The sequence below is a fragment of the Solanum stenotomum genome, chromosome 11, assembly GCF_019186545.1.
Source record: "Solanum stenotomum isolate F172 chromosome 11, ASM1918654v1, whole genome shotgun sequence".
NCBI classification, from domain to species: Eukaryota; Viridiplantae; Streptophyta; class Magnoliopsida; order Solanales; family Solanaceae; genus Solanum; species Solanum stenotomum.
In genome coordinates, this window is record NC_064292.1 from 39,734,581 (window position 1) to 39,749,836 (window position 15,256).

At 33.9% G+C, this 15,256-nt stretch overlaps 1 protein-coding gene across 1 annotated transcript in view; it reads right to left on the reverse strand.

Annotated features, from left to right (window-relative positions):
* Positions 1–9,757: 9,757 nt before the first annotated feature.
* Positions 9,758–15,256, reverse strand: part of LOC125844625 (uncharacterized) — a 93,238-nt gene continuing 87,739 nt past the window's right edge. Inside the window, exon 3 of the mRNA XM_049523939.1 lies at positions 9,758–10,237. Coding sequence (XP_049379896.1) covers positions 10,023–10,237 — 215 coding nt within the window. The 3' untranslated portion in view covers positions 9,758–10,022. The remainder of the gene's footprint in view (positions 10,238–15,256) is intronic.

Genomic DNA, 15,256 nt, shown 5'->3' on the forward strand with positions numbered 1-15,256 from the left:
TTTGCGTACAGATGTCATTAGGGGGTGAGGGTGTTTTTGCACCGGAGCGTATTACTCATGATACTCATTTATTTGATGTTTCATTTGGTACGATGGATCCTCGGCAATATTATCCTAATTACCGTCGATCAGCCGGTGCTTCCTCTTCTTCACAGTCACTGCCTCCACGGCGCTACTAGGACCTACCTTTACAGGCTATTCGTCGAGCATGACCCTTATCTGCTGGTCGTACTCCATCTCCCATAGGTACATCTCCTCATCTATCTGCCATGAGGATTAGAGATTCTAGTAGTGAGCAGTCAGATGATGTGGCCGGTACACCTCCATTCACCCAGCACTATGTGCAACCTGGGACAGGATTGGCAGAGTCATGATTGAGCCGGATGGGTCATCGTAAGTTTATTTTGTTATCTATTTGTTACTTTATTTTACTTATTTGAGCATTTTTAATATACTATTCATGAACTAACATGTTTATTATGTGTTTTGCAGGTGGTATCCTGCAAAGGATGTTGCCCGGGCTTTAAAAGACTGTGTGAGAAGGCTTTTTACACAAGCTTATCACTCCTGGAGTGAGATCCCAAACAATACACGTCAGGCGATATTTAATAAATTTAAGGTAAATATTTTTTTAGTTAATTGTATTAATTTTAGTATCTTTTACTTTTTTTTTTTTAATTATCTAATGTTATTCATTTTTTTCAGACTATGTGTACTTGGGAACCGAAGTTTAATATGGTCATTGTGATCACATTTGAGAAGAGGGCATCCGCGAGACTGTCTAGCTGGCTTAAGAAAGCCTAGGATACTGATCTGTGTTCGGGTTGGATGTTGCCTCATGTGATGGATGGACTGCGCCAATATTGGAACACAAATAAGTTCAAGGCGATGTCCGAACAGGCCAAAAAGGCTAGAGGGAGTCTTAAGGGTGGCTCATTGCACACTGGAGGTGCAAAGAGTGTTGGTACAATTACAAGAGAGATGGTAAGTTCTAATTCAAACTTTTAAATAAATAATTAGTTGATTAATATTGTTATAAATTTCATTTTTATTTATAGGAAAAAGAAATGGGGCACACTCCCCTTGTACCAGAGGTTTTCAAGAAGACTCATGTGAAGAAGAAAGAAAACGAGTCAAATCTGAATGTGTGGGTGGAGGAAAGGATCGAACGAACTTTTGTAATTTATTTAATATGAATAATATACATTAATAGTGAATATATTTATGATATGTATATATATTGATGTCAATTTTTCTTTTGAATATGCAGAGTGAGTTTAATCAGTATGTCAATGAGAATCTAAATAGTTCGGTCCAAATGACACCTGAACTGTCCAACCAAATTTGGATAGAAAAAGTGGTAGGGGGGACACACAAGGGTAGAGTCTATGGTCGAGGCTCTCGAAACGATGTAAGACGACTTCAGTCAGGCTTACAAGGTATTGGATCGTCACGTCAAGCCAAGGCACTTAACGGTGTTCAGATTGCTGCTATATCAGTTCAAATAGCACAGCTTACATCGGCACTTCTGAGTGAAGAAGAGTAGCTGAACAACAAAGCATGAGTGCAATCGTTCATCAAATCAAAGAACAAGTGTTGAACGTCGCTCGTCGACCTACTACATCTTCGGCTCCCGAGGACACCGACGACGATAGTGAGGAGGAGGATTATTTTATAGATCGCACTCCCTAGTTTAGGTCTCTTTTATGAACTTTTTGAAATTTTGAAACACATTTTGAATGACTTTATAAGTTTTTGTATTGTGATTTAGATATTTTTGAAGATTGATTTAAGTTTGTTGTTTTATATGTTGTGTGTGATGTATATTTTGTTTGATTGGGCTGGTTCAATATGAATTGAATTGATTTATATTTGCAGGTGGGCAGCAGAAACTGCTAGTTTCTGCTGTCAAAAAATTGCAGAAAAAAGTGACGGATAGGATGATTTTGTCTGTTGTTTTTTTGCATTATTTTTTTCAAATAAACCCAGAAAAGCGACGGACAGGGTCCTTTAGTCCGTCGCTTTTCTGGGTATTTCAAAAAATTAATTTCCAGAAAAGCGACGAACTGCATCACTTTCTGAAAATAAAAAATAAATGTAAATATAAAAAAAGCAACGGTGGCAGTCGCTTTTGTTAAAAAAAATTCTTGAAAAAAAAAAGTGACGCAGTTCGTCGCTTTTTAAAAAGCAACGAACATGACTGGGTAACTTTTTCGTCGATTTTGATAAAAAAACTACACAATCCATCGCTTTTCGACAGTTTTTTAGTAGTGTTTTTTTTCCTTTTTTCTCTTTTTATCCTACAAATACAGAAAGGAAAGGGTTGGCTTAGGTCAGGTAATTTAGACAAAAGCACAGGTGTGGGGAGAACATTAATGCTAAAAAGGAAAAACTACAACTCATCCCAACACTACCCCACTTCTCCTACCGAACTTATAAAATTATTAATGACTGGTTGTATATATATGATATATCATCAATTTTCTTCCCTTTCTCTTACCTATTTTTTTTTCTGTTGCAAAATTTTCAAACTAAATTAATATACCAACCAGTCAACTCCATAGTTTGAAAAAAATAATAGTAATATTAGAAAAGTATTTTGCTTTTACTCGTGGAAAAAAGGTCTGAAATATATTTAAACTTTGACCGAAATTGCTGTAACAATACCGAACTTTGAAAAGGACCTTTTACCCCTCTGCACTATTTAATAGTGCATTTTAAAGGTATATATGAGCTCATGTGGACATCATAAATATTGCATAATTATAAATAATAATGTGTCCACGTGGGCACATATATACCTTTAAAATACACTATTAAATAGTGCAGGGGGTAAAAGGTCATCCATAAAGTTTGGTATCGTAACAGCAATATCGGCCAAAGTTAGAGTATTTTTCAGACCTTTTTCCTGTCGTTCTCACTATATTTTGAGTTTAAGCATGGGACAGTGCTATATTTTATGTGTGCGGAGGGAGAGGATATTTTATCTCAATTTATGTTGCACTTTTCATCGAGAGTCAAAATAATTTAAGTTTGACAGACAATTTATGCATGGAATCTTCAATTTTTTTTAAATGAAATTTATATATTTGTAAACTACGTAAAATGTACTATAAGTCACAATAATTGATAATTCAAAATGTTTAAAAGATCTATGAAAAATTTACAGTAAAAAATAGACTTGTCTGAATTTCGAAATTCAAAAAGTATCACATAAAATGAGACGGAGAAAGTGTGTATTTGCTATATCTTTAGATAGGGCCTGCAGTCTTGCATCTATTTTCTTGTATTTTTAATTTTTTTTTATCGAATTGTATATTTTTGTTGGATTTGTGGATTATGGAGGTTGTAACTAATTATCTAAAGTCTGTTACTATTTTTTTTTCCGTTTGTTTTTTATGGACTAACTTATTTGATTGTTTATATTGATTAACTGATTTTAATTTTTCAGGTTGAGTTTCTTGATTTTTGTTTTCTATTCTTTTTTTAAGGATAGTCTCATTTAAATTGAGTAGATTTTTTTTAGAAGTACAGATGATTGCAAAAAATATTGTTATAAGAAAAGTAAAAATCTTTAAACTTAGTTAATACTAGTAGTATATTTAGGTCTACACTTGAGTAGTAATATTCGTGTGAATGCGTATGCATTAATAAAAATTAGCAAACGTCTTGACACTTAAGCTCATAAATATGACTATCTATAGTTTGTTATGATTCTACTTGCTTAGAAGTAGAATTGATCATTCTTAATTGATTCATGTGTCATGTGAGGTGAGAAATTCTTGTGTACTCTTTCATGTTTTAGTCTTTAGTCTAGATTTGATCAACATGTTATTGAAGTAGAATAAAAAGTGTTATTTTGATAAAAAAATGATAATAGACCTTCTTTGATATATTTTATCAAATTTTAGTCTTTTCAAATATCGTATCACTATTTATTCTTTTGAGTTTATAGTCTTTTATTTGATAACCGTAGTTTTACCTTGATCCTTTTATTGAATTCCTACTTTTTGCACCCTATTTTTTAAAGTATTGTAGCAAAGACTTGTGATGAAGTTGTAAAATGTGAAGAAAGGGAAGGGTCAAGTATAAAAGTTACTAATAATAGTTGTTTCGAAGTGATGAAAAAGACCTTAGCTTCTTGAAAAAATGTGATGAAAAAAAAATAGAAAGCAAAATGCTTCATATACATGAATTAGAAAACATTCTTCTTGTTGAGATGCGAATTAGTGAAAATAGTTGATGAATAAAGTACTGAAAAATATTGATGAAAAGAAAGGGAGCAAAATAATAGGTGATAAAATCTAAAATAATGTAAGTGCCTAAGAAAGTACAAGTCACTGTTATATAGTTTTTCAACTTGTCCTCTAGTTAATGTTACAAGCCATCAAAATTCTACTTGATTCTATCTGATCAAGACTAAAATAAATGAAGATCTACATAATGGGCAAATTTATGATTCTTCAGCATACATGTGAATTCATTTGTAAGTGCGAGAGTTGTTCTTTGTTAAGAATCCTTAAATTATATTCGATTTATAAATTGAATGTGTGACTATTTCTTCATGTGAGAGCACTTGTTTCATGCTAAATAGATAATGTTATTAACTTTCTTTGACAGAGCATATAAGTAAGTTTAACTTGATAAGTTTGAGTCTGTCCTTGTAATTAAGAGATCAAAAAATTTTATTTGAAAAATATATCTTGCATAATAATCCAGAAGAATACTTGTATGGATCGTAAAATATAAATAAAAAATACAAATTAGCTCAGATCACAACTCCGCATATAAATATTTTGAGTAATAACATGATTATTATATTTATAGAAGTGGAACACCTAATCCCTTCCCTTTTGGATTTTTCAATCAATGTTGATTTTGTTATAACCATTGAAAGTGAATGGTTTTATGCAGACTTGAGTCAAAAGATTTTCTCTCTACCAAATCTTAGAAAATTAATTATTTTTTTTAAAAATACAGTTGGATTAGTACTATCCCTACATAGAATATTTTTAAAGCATAGTATGATACGTTTGAAAATGAAAAAAAAAAAAAAGTTGTTCTTTGTGGATTATCCAAAAGTACCTTCTTATTATTTAGTAGTAATTCTGAATAAATCATTCTCTTTCTGGCTTTTCGTTTTATCCATTTATTTTTATCATTAGACATTACCTGATCAAAGAGACAACTCTTAAGGAATCAAATTAGATACAAATTCCACAAGTATTTAAAAAATAAATTTATTAATCATCTATTATCATTGTCATTCTGATGATGCACTGCATGATTTCACGTGTTTAATTATTTCAAATTTTTAATTCCCACCAGCTTCAGACCTCCAGGCTCCAACAATGAATAGTTCAGTTATTATTATTAATATTCTCTCTCTTAATCTCTATCTTACATATATATACTCCAATTTTATTTTATTTTTATTTTTAGAGTTAATAATTTAAAAGCCCTTTAAACCTGATATATTTATTAAATGCACATAAATTATGAAAAGTTTTAGTTATACTATCAAACCTGAATTTTTACAATTATTTATTATCATAAACTATGAGAAATCTTAATTACCCTTAAATATGGATTTTTGAAACTATTTACTCTCTAATATGTCACAAGGGACAATACCCTACTCCGTCTAATTTATACAATTTGCTTTCCTTTTAGTCAATTTCAAAAAAATTGTTCCTACTTAAGTGATTTAGTTTGACTTGGCATGAAGTTTAAGAGTGATTTAGTCTAAAATAAGTCATAAATATTTGTGTGACTTAAATCATTTCATTAGAGATAAAATAGAAATTTTAAAGTTAAATATGTCATTTCTTTTGAAATTGACTAAAAGGGAAAGTGAGTTATATAAACTGGGACAGAGTAATTTTTTTGTGTCATGTGGTAAATAGTTTTAAAAACTCTTGTTTGATGGGTTACTTGATATTTCTCATAGTTTAGGAGGGTAAATTGTTCCAAAAATCATGTTTGAGGAGGTAGTTAAGACTTCTCGCGATTTAGATGTGCATTTAATAAAGTATACCAAGTTTAAGGCGGTTTTAAACTATTAAGAGATTGTTTAATAGTTGGATAGAATTATGCAAGTATTAGTTATGTAGGTATTAATTATACATGTATTAGTTGTGTAGAGTTTAATTATATTTAGTTATGTAGGTATTAATTATGCACGATTTAGTTATGTAGAGATTAACAATACATTAGTGAGCTAATTTCATTTCTTAATTTCAAAAATAATCAGTGAGCTAATTTTTATTTCTTAATTCCAAAAATAAATAGTGAACTAATATCTTTTATAGCCATTAAAATAATCAACTATATAAATAACATATTAAAATTAAATAATTACTAATAACTAAAACAATAAAGTAAATAACAAATAACTAAAAGTAATTTGATGAACAAAAATTAGCTGATGTCTTTCCTGATGTCTGGCTCCTTGGAGACCAACATGTGATGTCATCACTTGAGTCAACATTTGAATTGCATTCCTAAATTCAGCATTTGTGACATCTCTCTGAGGTGGTTGCACTTATGGTGCATTAGGAACCCGTTGTTCTTGAGGGTTAACATTCCTTCTAGCAGAACGTCCTCGAGCAGTTTTTTGTGGAGATCTGAAAGATACACGTAAGCACGAGTTAGAAGAAACTTTCACAGATTTAAACTCTATCGCTCGAAAAGAGTATGAAAGAAGTGAGATACTTCTTAAATGTCGCAGCCTCCTAATTATAGATGTGGTACGCTTCACACCGATAACTAAGATTCTACAAACACGACTTTATAGACACCCTAGGACTCTTGAACTCTGCGCTCTGATACTAAATTTGTCACGCCCCGAGCCTACACCCTGAATGCGACTGGCACTCGAGAACCATTTTTTATCCCCAAGCAAACCCTTGGCCTGGCTACATGACTTACATTACAGTAAACAATTTACATAAGCTTAAATAGGTGAACAATTGAACATTTAAGAAAATTTTAAAATATTGTCATTTGCAAAATACTTAACATGAACCATGAGTTAAACAGAACATCCTGAGAAAACAATGGAAAATATTTACTCAATCTGTCTACGAAGACTTTAACAACGTGAGATGGATGTCGGGGCAAGACCCACGACACCTCCTAAAGCTACTAACTAAAATGAAATGGAGTCCCCCTGAAAGCAAGGAGGCCTCACCAAATATTGTCTGTGAGTGGATAATGATCTCAACGATTCGCCTGTTGATGATTCTAAATACTTGTATCTGCATCATGAAATGATGTAGGTCAAATGACGTCTAGCACATTGAATGTACTGGTACATGAAAAAGTTAGAGTAAATAATAATTTGGCTTTGAAGGACTGAAACAACATATCTTGATTAATACATGAATATGAGGTGAAAAAAACCATTTAAGCTTTACAGTATAATATGCAATGAAAATAATATACTTTACTTGTTGAGAGTTTTTCTAACCGACAACCATTACCAGGAGCCTAGTAATGATACAACATTTCGCCTCACGTTGCCAGGGCCACCCTAAACTTTGTCGAGATATAGGGTGATATCGTGACTATGGATCCATCTAATTGGCCTTCTCAGAAGCAATGAGGAGTCACATGAAGAGCCAATGCTATCCTATCCTACGCTAGCTACGTAGTTCTATGGGACTTCCGAATCATAAGAGACTCTAACCCAACTCGGTGCTCGATACTACTCTCAAAATAATAGATGTAACATTATGCTCAATTTACCCATTACAAGGAATGGACTTCTTACTTGATTGAAATACTTTTCAAACATTAGACGTTGTTTACATTCTTGAAAAGATGTACTTGTGAACTTATCTTTCAAGTTCAATAATCAACATAGATACATAAGTATACATTTAGTTATATAAATAACATTAAAAACTCTTTAAGTGTTTATGAAATAAAACCTTTGAACTTCCCTCTTAACTTTACCTTGACTTGAAAATGTGAGTTTAAGAATGATAATTAGAATATACATAAGATCCTTCAATGATTAATGGAGGTTTAGATAGTTGATAATAAAAAGAGAATGACAACTCAGCTCAAAGGAACAAGTACGGAATGAGAACAGAGAAGGAACCATTTACTGGGGATCTAATTGGGCGTCCTACTGGTGTGTCGCGCCAACCCCCATTTACTGGAGTCTGATTGGGCGTTCTACTGGTGTGTCGCGCCAGGCCCCCCAATTTACTGGGGGTTTGATTTGGCGTTCTATTGGTGCGTCACGTCAGGCCCCCATTTATTGGAGGTCTGATTGGGAGTTCTACTGGTGCATCGCATTAGCCCCTAGCGCCTTAAGGGTGCGATGCCCCACCCCAAACCCATTATTTTGACGAGTTTTTCTTGCTCAATTCATGGCCTACCCATTTGGAATCGAATGATTCATTCCCAAACTCATTTAGATTCATAAACCCAACGAAATTCATCAAAAACTCCCTCAATTTACACCAAGAACAACACTCATTCGCAAAATCCTCACTTTAACAATCCAACATGACTTTATTGATAAAGAATGAAGTAATTAAACCTTAAAGAATTCCTCAAGAACCTATACATAATGATATCATGGATGATTTACTGGAAGAAATACATGTTTGGCGTAAGGATGAACATATTCATCACTATGAGAAACCTCGCGTACCTCTTAGGGATTAAACCTTTGGGGAAACAACCTTTGATTCGCAAGAAAACTTGATGAACGCCTTTGACTTTTCTATTTTCTCTTCTTCTTGAACTCCTCTCAAAACCCTAAGCGTAAATTTGTTTGGAAAAACTGAACCAAATCAGTTTAGACCCCTAATTAATTACTAAAAACACTTAAATCTGAAAGGGTAAGAAAAAGACCAAAATACCCCTCATATTTTGGGGTAACTTTCCTTAACTGGATTGTCTGACTTCAAACGAGCATATCTCCCTCATACGAGCTCAAAATTTAGCAAACTCAACGGTGTTGGAAAGAGGATTCCAAGATCTTTCATTTGATATCTTATCGGCCACCTAACTCATCTTGTACTGAAAGTTATGGTCGTTTGAAGTTGACCCAAAACTCATACTTAGCATGACTTGCCAAAATTTCCAAATTTACTCTTTCCAAAAATAGTTCTTTCTAAGGCGGGATGTTGCATGCAATTCTTTTTATTAACTCATCCACTCCATTTTCATACTCATTCAAGTATGAAAGTATTGTCAAATTATTTTGTTCAGTATCACCTAATTATTCTGTCTCATTTACTGGTATTATCTTAGACGATGTACCAGGTCGTGTCGTTACATTTAATAAAAGAAAATCTTATAAACATTTGTCATTTACACCTACCTACCTATGAACAGATAAATCAAATCTGAAATTAGCACACATTCTGCATGTGGTTGACCAAAGATGGTATTGCTTTAGGTGTTTTTGAAAGATAAAACTAAAAACGTAAAATATTCATAAAGAAAGATATCAAACTGCATATGGGATAACAAATAATAGATATTCCATGCAGTATCCCCTAATTATTCTGTCTTATTTATTGGTAATTATCTTAGACGATGTACCAGGTCGTGTCGTTACATTTATTAAAAAAAATTCTTATAAACATTTGTCATTTACACCTACCTACCTGTGAACAGACAAATCAAATCTGAAATTAGCACACATGTGGTGACCAAAGAGGGTATTGCTTTAGGTGTTTTTAAAAGATAAAAACTAAAAACGTAAAATCGACGTAGAAATGAAATCAAGTCATTCAGAAAGAAAGATATCAAACTGCAGAAAATGTGCAGTACATGGGATAACAAAACACTCCAATTGAGTTGGTGTTTTCAGAAAATATTATTTAAGAATCAGGCACAAACGCCTTTGTTGCCGTTGAAAAAAGAAAAGAAAACGCATTGTATAGCTAAACTAAAACTGAAAGCAATTAAAAGCTTTAAAACAAATAGGTTTTGGTCTTCACAAGGATAAACGCTGAACTGCATTATTGTGCAGGAGGCCCAAATAAGAAGCTGATCTAACCCGAAGCAGTTTTCTTTTGCTGGAAAACGACAGCATAAACTGGGACTATAACACCAATGGCGACTGCAGACCAAACACCAAGGGTCATCTTCAGCTTCTGATTGGACATCCTGTCTAAGTTGTACATGTGCTTAGCATGAAGATAGAATGGCTCATCATGGCCATGTCCTCCCATTCTTGTTACGCTAGTTGAATGGATTCCTCTGCTCACTGTCGAAACAAAAATGTTTTTAAACATACAGTAAAGATGAGATGTATAAAAGCATCAACCTTTTGGAACTTGAATGAAAGGTTGCTTATAGAAAGTCAGATGCGAAGATAATGAGCTTTTAAACTTCAAACCTAAACAAAGGGAAGTTTCAAAGGACCAAAGCAAAAGAAACTGCTAACATAGGCCCAACGACAGTATTGAAAGTTCGTGCAACACATGGGATGCAGCCATTTTAATTAAAGAGAGCCAGAGGGAAACAAAAGTTTACTTGCCACTATACAGATGAAAAGATAGTCAAAGCACGATAGACCTTGTTGCAAGTCTGATAAAAGCAGTGCTAGCACTTAGAGGCTAAAGCATACTGCAGGGATGATTCTTATTTTCATGAGAAAAGTTTCAAGAGCAGTCTTGTTCTTATAGTTGGATAAACTGCATCACTTTCATACATCCAAAATCACAAGCTAGGGCCACTAGTTTGTAAATGAGGTTTTACCTGTCAACATAACTAGAACTTTTACGGGTCACTAGGATATTACAAATTCACTTGACAAGTTCTCAAATATCAGATAAAAACAGAGAAAACAAGATGCTGCTTTACGTCAGAAAATGCACTCAAATGCCAAGCAATTCTGTGAATTTGCTTCAATGAGAAAGCACTTGAACTGATTATTCCATATTTTGGCTCATTCTTTAAACAGTATTACATATTTTGGTTTATAACATTACCCCATGTAATCTAACAAGTGGGTCTGGGAAAAACTTTTTCCCCAAAATGGTGAAAAATGTGAACCAATTCCAACAAATGGGGTTGTCGGAAATTATATTTGTATGGTGAAAAAGCATATATTTGCCTGTCAACATAACTATAATTTTTAAGGGTCACTACAAATTCACTTGACAAGTTCTCAAATATCAGATAGAAACAAGGAAAAGAAATTCTGTGAATTTGCTTCAATGGGATAGCACTTGAACTGATTATTCCATATTTTGGCTTTCTTTAATCAGTATTAAATATTTTGGTTTATAACAACAACAAGAACATACCTGGTGTAATCTAACAAGTGGAGTCTTGGGGGGAAACCTTTTTCCCAAAATGGTGAAAAATGTGAACCAAGTCCAATAAAAGGGGTTGTCAGAAATTATATTTGTATGGTGAAAATGCATAGACTTTGGTGTTTATAGTCACCTTTTCGAGAATATAATTTTAATTTCTAACAACCCCATTTATTGGAATAGGGCCACATTTTTCACCATTTGGGAAAACATTCATATTGGAATGCTTCATTTGAAGCAAGCGGAGTAAAATTTCAATGATTTAGTGGGATATATTAACACACTACTATCCATCTTAATAGACTAGTCCTGACCAAAACCAAAGACCTAAACTTGGAAGGTTAGTGATGTTCAGCTGTAAACGATCTTGAAGCAATTATGTGCAAAGGTCTTTGATGTAGAATATCACACAATGTATCTTTCTTCAGCCAATACCAACACGCTATCATCTTAAAGGGTTCAAGATAAAAGACACAGAGAGTACAATGAACTTTATTTGGCCTGAAGCCTGAAAGGGATTATTTGGAGCTTCAGCACTTTTCTCAGTAGATGCTTCTAATGACATGCAAGAGGGTTAACATAAGAAAAGTATATTCAATACTATCTGCAATAATCACGTCTAACAAAATTATTTCAAAGACAGCATCTAGCAATTCCAGTAACTCATGTGCATGTAATTTACATTGTTAAACATCGACAAAAGAAATCACACATTTGAGCTCCATCAAGTCTTTCAATAGTGCAGTCAAACAAGGCCTTTATAAGCGTCAAGGTACACGTAACAAAGTCCTATGAAGCACTCTAGAGGATACTTGGGTAAACAATTTTTGTATTTTCAAATTTTGATTCGTAAGAATGATTCATATGATCTCTTTCTTCTGCAAAATCAATTAAGCCCCATTGATTTCCAATGCCCTGGCTCTACTTCTGCCATGGATTTTGTTGCAGCAGGTTCACCAAGACATTTGGAAGAGAAAAAAGAGGTATGAAATACAAGGGCACAGATTTCAAGATTTGTACTGTTGCAACAGCTAACAAGCTTCAACCAAGGAATAAGGATGATATTCGGTTTCCGCTCCTCTCTGGTTACTAATCTCTCCAGTTCCTCCATTTGAGTCTCTCTCAAAGATATTACAAGTGTTCCTTTCAAATTAGTACGTTCAGATTTTTTTAGTTAATCCAAACATTTTAAACAATGTTCTCTCAAAAAACACTTCAAACAATGTCAACAGGTTTCTCTCTTCCTCTATTTCCTCTCCACTGCCAGAAAAGAATCCCCTCCCTTTCTTCTGTGTTGGATCATGGTCAATGCCTCCATGGATGCACTTTGATTATGGAAGTTTACCGATTCAAGCCCAAAAGAAAAAGAAAAAACATAACCTTATAGTTTCTTTCACGTTTGATAGGCCAAGCAGATAATAGATATATGTTGGAATTTCACAGACTGGTATATCACCTTTACAGATGATGTGCGCTTGAATGAAAAAATGAGGATTCATAAAGCCAACCCAACTTGTTTGGGACTAAGGCACAATTGTTGTTGTATAATGTATCACATTTACAGATCGAGCTGCTCAAGGTATAATCCGTTGTCCACCACAAAAAAATCCTCCAACAAGCTCTGTAACACTGATTTTGTTTCTCTTTAGGTGAAAACCCTATTTTTCTCTACTTTGGACTAAAGAGAACAAGAAAAAGCCACTAATACAATAACATTAAAGGGAAAAAGCCCCAAAGGCTTTGGTCTACTGGTAAGAGCACAACACGTGATGTGTGAATTATGCACACATCATGGCTTCGAATCCTGCCACATAAAAAAGCCCACTATTAATTAAAATGGAGAAGGGTAAAGTGGAGGGTCATTATCCATATCATGAGGCACTCGCCCTCAGGGGTTTCTTGATTATAAAAAGCGAAGGATTCCCCTGAAAGTCTACATAGTTAAATCTCAATTGATAGGAAGGAGCCTCAACTTGAACTAAGAATCCCAGATAAGCTTGAATTTGCACTCACTAGATGGATTTGCTATTAACAGTGATAGTTTAGCTATATTGAAGGTAGGAGTTTCTCAGGGATTTCCATTGAACGGATAGATATCCTCAACTTCCACTTTTCCTCACAGACCTGCCAGCCGTGGGACTTCAACAGCTACTTTCACTTAACATTTCACAATCCTTGTTCTACCCCCTTTATGAAGGAAGTGCTACCTTTGGTTTGAATTGGTGTTGGACTTGTTTACGTGAAATTCTTAATAGATTTTGGGCGGAAAAGAAGGGATTCTAGGAATTCTCATCTGGCCGTGGGAGGAGGAAGCATGGAAGACAGAGAACTGACTGGAGGAAGTGTTGGGGCAAAGCAAAAACACTAATATGCTGGAGGAAATGAAGAGATTAGTTACTCGAAAGTAGCCAGATCCAATTTCTTGAGATCCAAAAAATAACCCCTTTCATCATCATAGCTAGAACAAATGATGGCCAACATAAATTTATGATTGGTTAAGTATTTAGTCACTAAATTAAGCATTGCAACTCATAAATTTTGATAAAGTATGTGTGACTTACAAGACAAGGCACAGAGCCTTACAGTATTGTCAATACAACACCTTGTTAAATTGCGTGAACACTTACAGCTAAAAGCTTGAGATATTCCAATATGAGACATTTTGCTTTTATTTAATTATTTTAGGTTACATGCAACCCTGGCCAAACATGGGAAAAGTAGATGGGTGACGAAGCCTAGTGTTTATACCAGTGTTTAGGGGAGCGCGAAGCGGTAAAAAGCGACAAGGTCCCGCTTCACGCTTTAAGCGAAGCGTGAAGCAAAATGCTCACTTCATTGAAGTGAGGCACAATTTAAAAGAAAAAAGACCAAAATAAAGAGAGACAAAATATATAAGTAAAAATTCATATTAAAAAACTAGAAAAAGGTTCCCCTTTAGTTGTTTTATCACAAAAAAACATACAATTGTTGTCCTATTGGTCTCACTAACTTTTTACCCATGCTGGGTCAGCCATTTTTGTATCGCAGATAAGATTTAAGAAAAATAATCAACATTATATTTTTATCACTATTAAGAAAAAAATTCAACAACATTTTAGTCATTGTTAAGTAACAAAACAATTCAGCAATGAATATTTTAATCACTGTGAGGGAAAAAAATTCAGCAACATATAATTTAAATAAACAAAGCTAAACAAGGCAAAGGAAAACAGAATAACGAACAAATTGGAAAAAAAGAAGAAAAATCCTAGGCTAGATGCACCAGTAAGAAGAAGAACCAGGTAAGTCATGCCTCTTTTTATTCTTTAAATTCGATCACTTATTACTTAAAAAAAATAAAAACTTTGCTTTTCTCGCTTCACCGCTGCTTGTCGCATCGCGCTTCAAGCCCAAAAGCGGTCACTTCTTTTCCCATGCCTCGCTTCAGCCAGCTGAAGCGCTCGCTTTCCTCAACACTGGTTTATACCATATTGAATTGCATGAGCTGCCCCACCGGAGAGTATAAATTACTAGACAGGTGACACTTTTATTTAGTTTTAAAGGCCTGCAACACTTTTAATCATCTAAACGCCTTTAAAACCCAATAAGCAAAATTATACATATTTGAGTTTGTTGTATACACAAGCAGTATGCAACTCGTTATCTTGAAATGTACTAAAGTTAGCCACCAACCCCGACTAAGTTATTCCCTTTCTCCTAAAAGAAGAACCCATAAATAGCAGAAGAATATTTTGGGAGAGAAATGACTAATTTAAATGGAAAACCCACCCAGAAATGTAGTTGTTGAGTGATTGATCTGTGGCTAGAAGAACATGTTGTTAGCTATCTTTTGCCTCACATATGATCACTTTACTTATGTTTAAGTTAATTTTATTTACTTTATACTTAAAATTCACATTTTGTTGTGTAGGAGATGATTTTGCAAAAACAAAAGATGATTAGGAGCTAAATTGGGTGAAAACGGG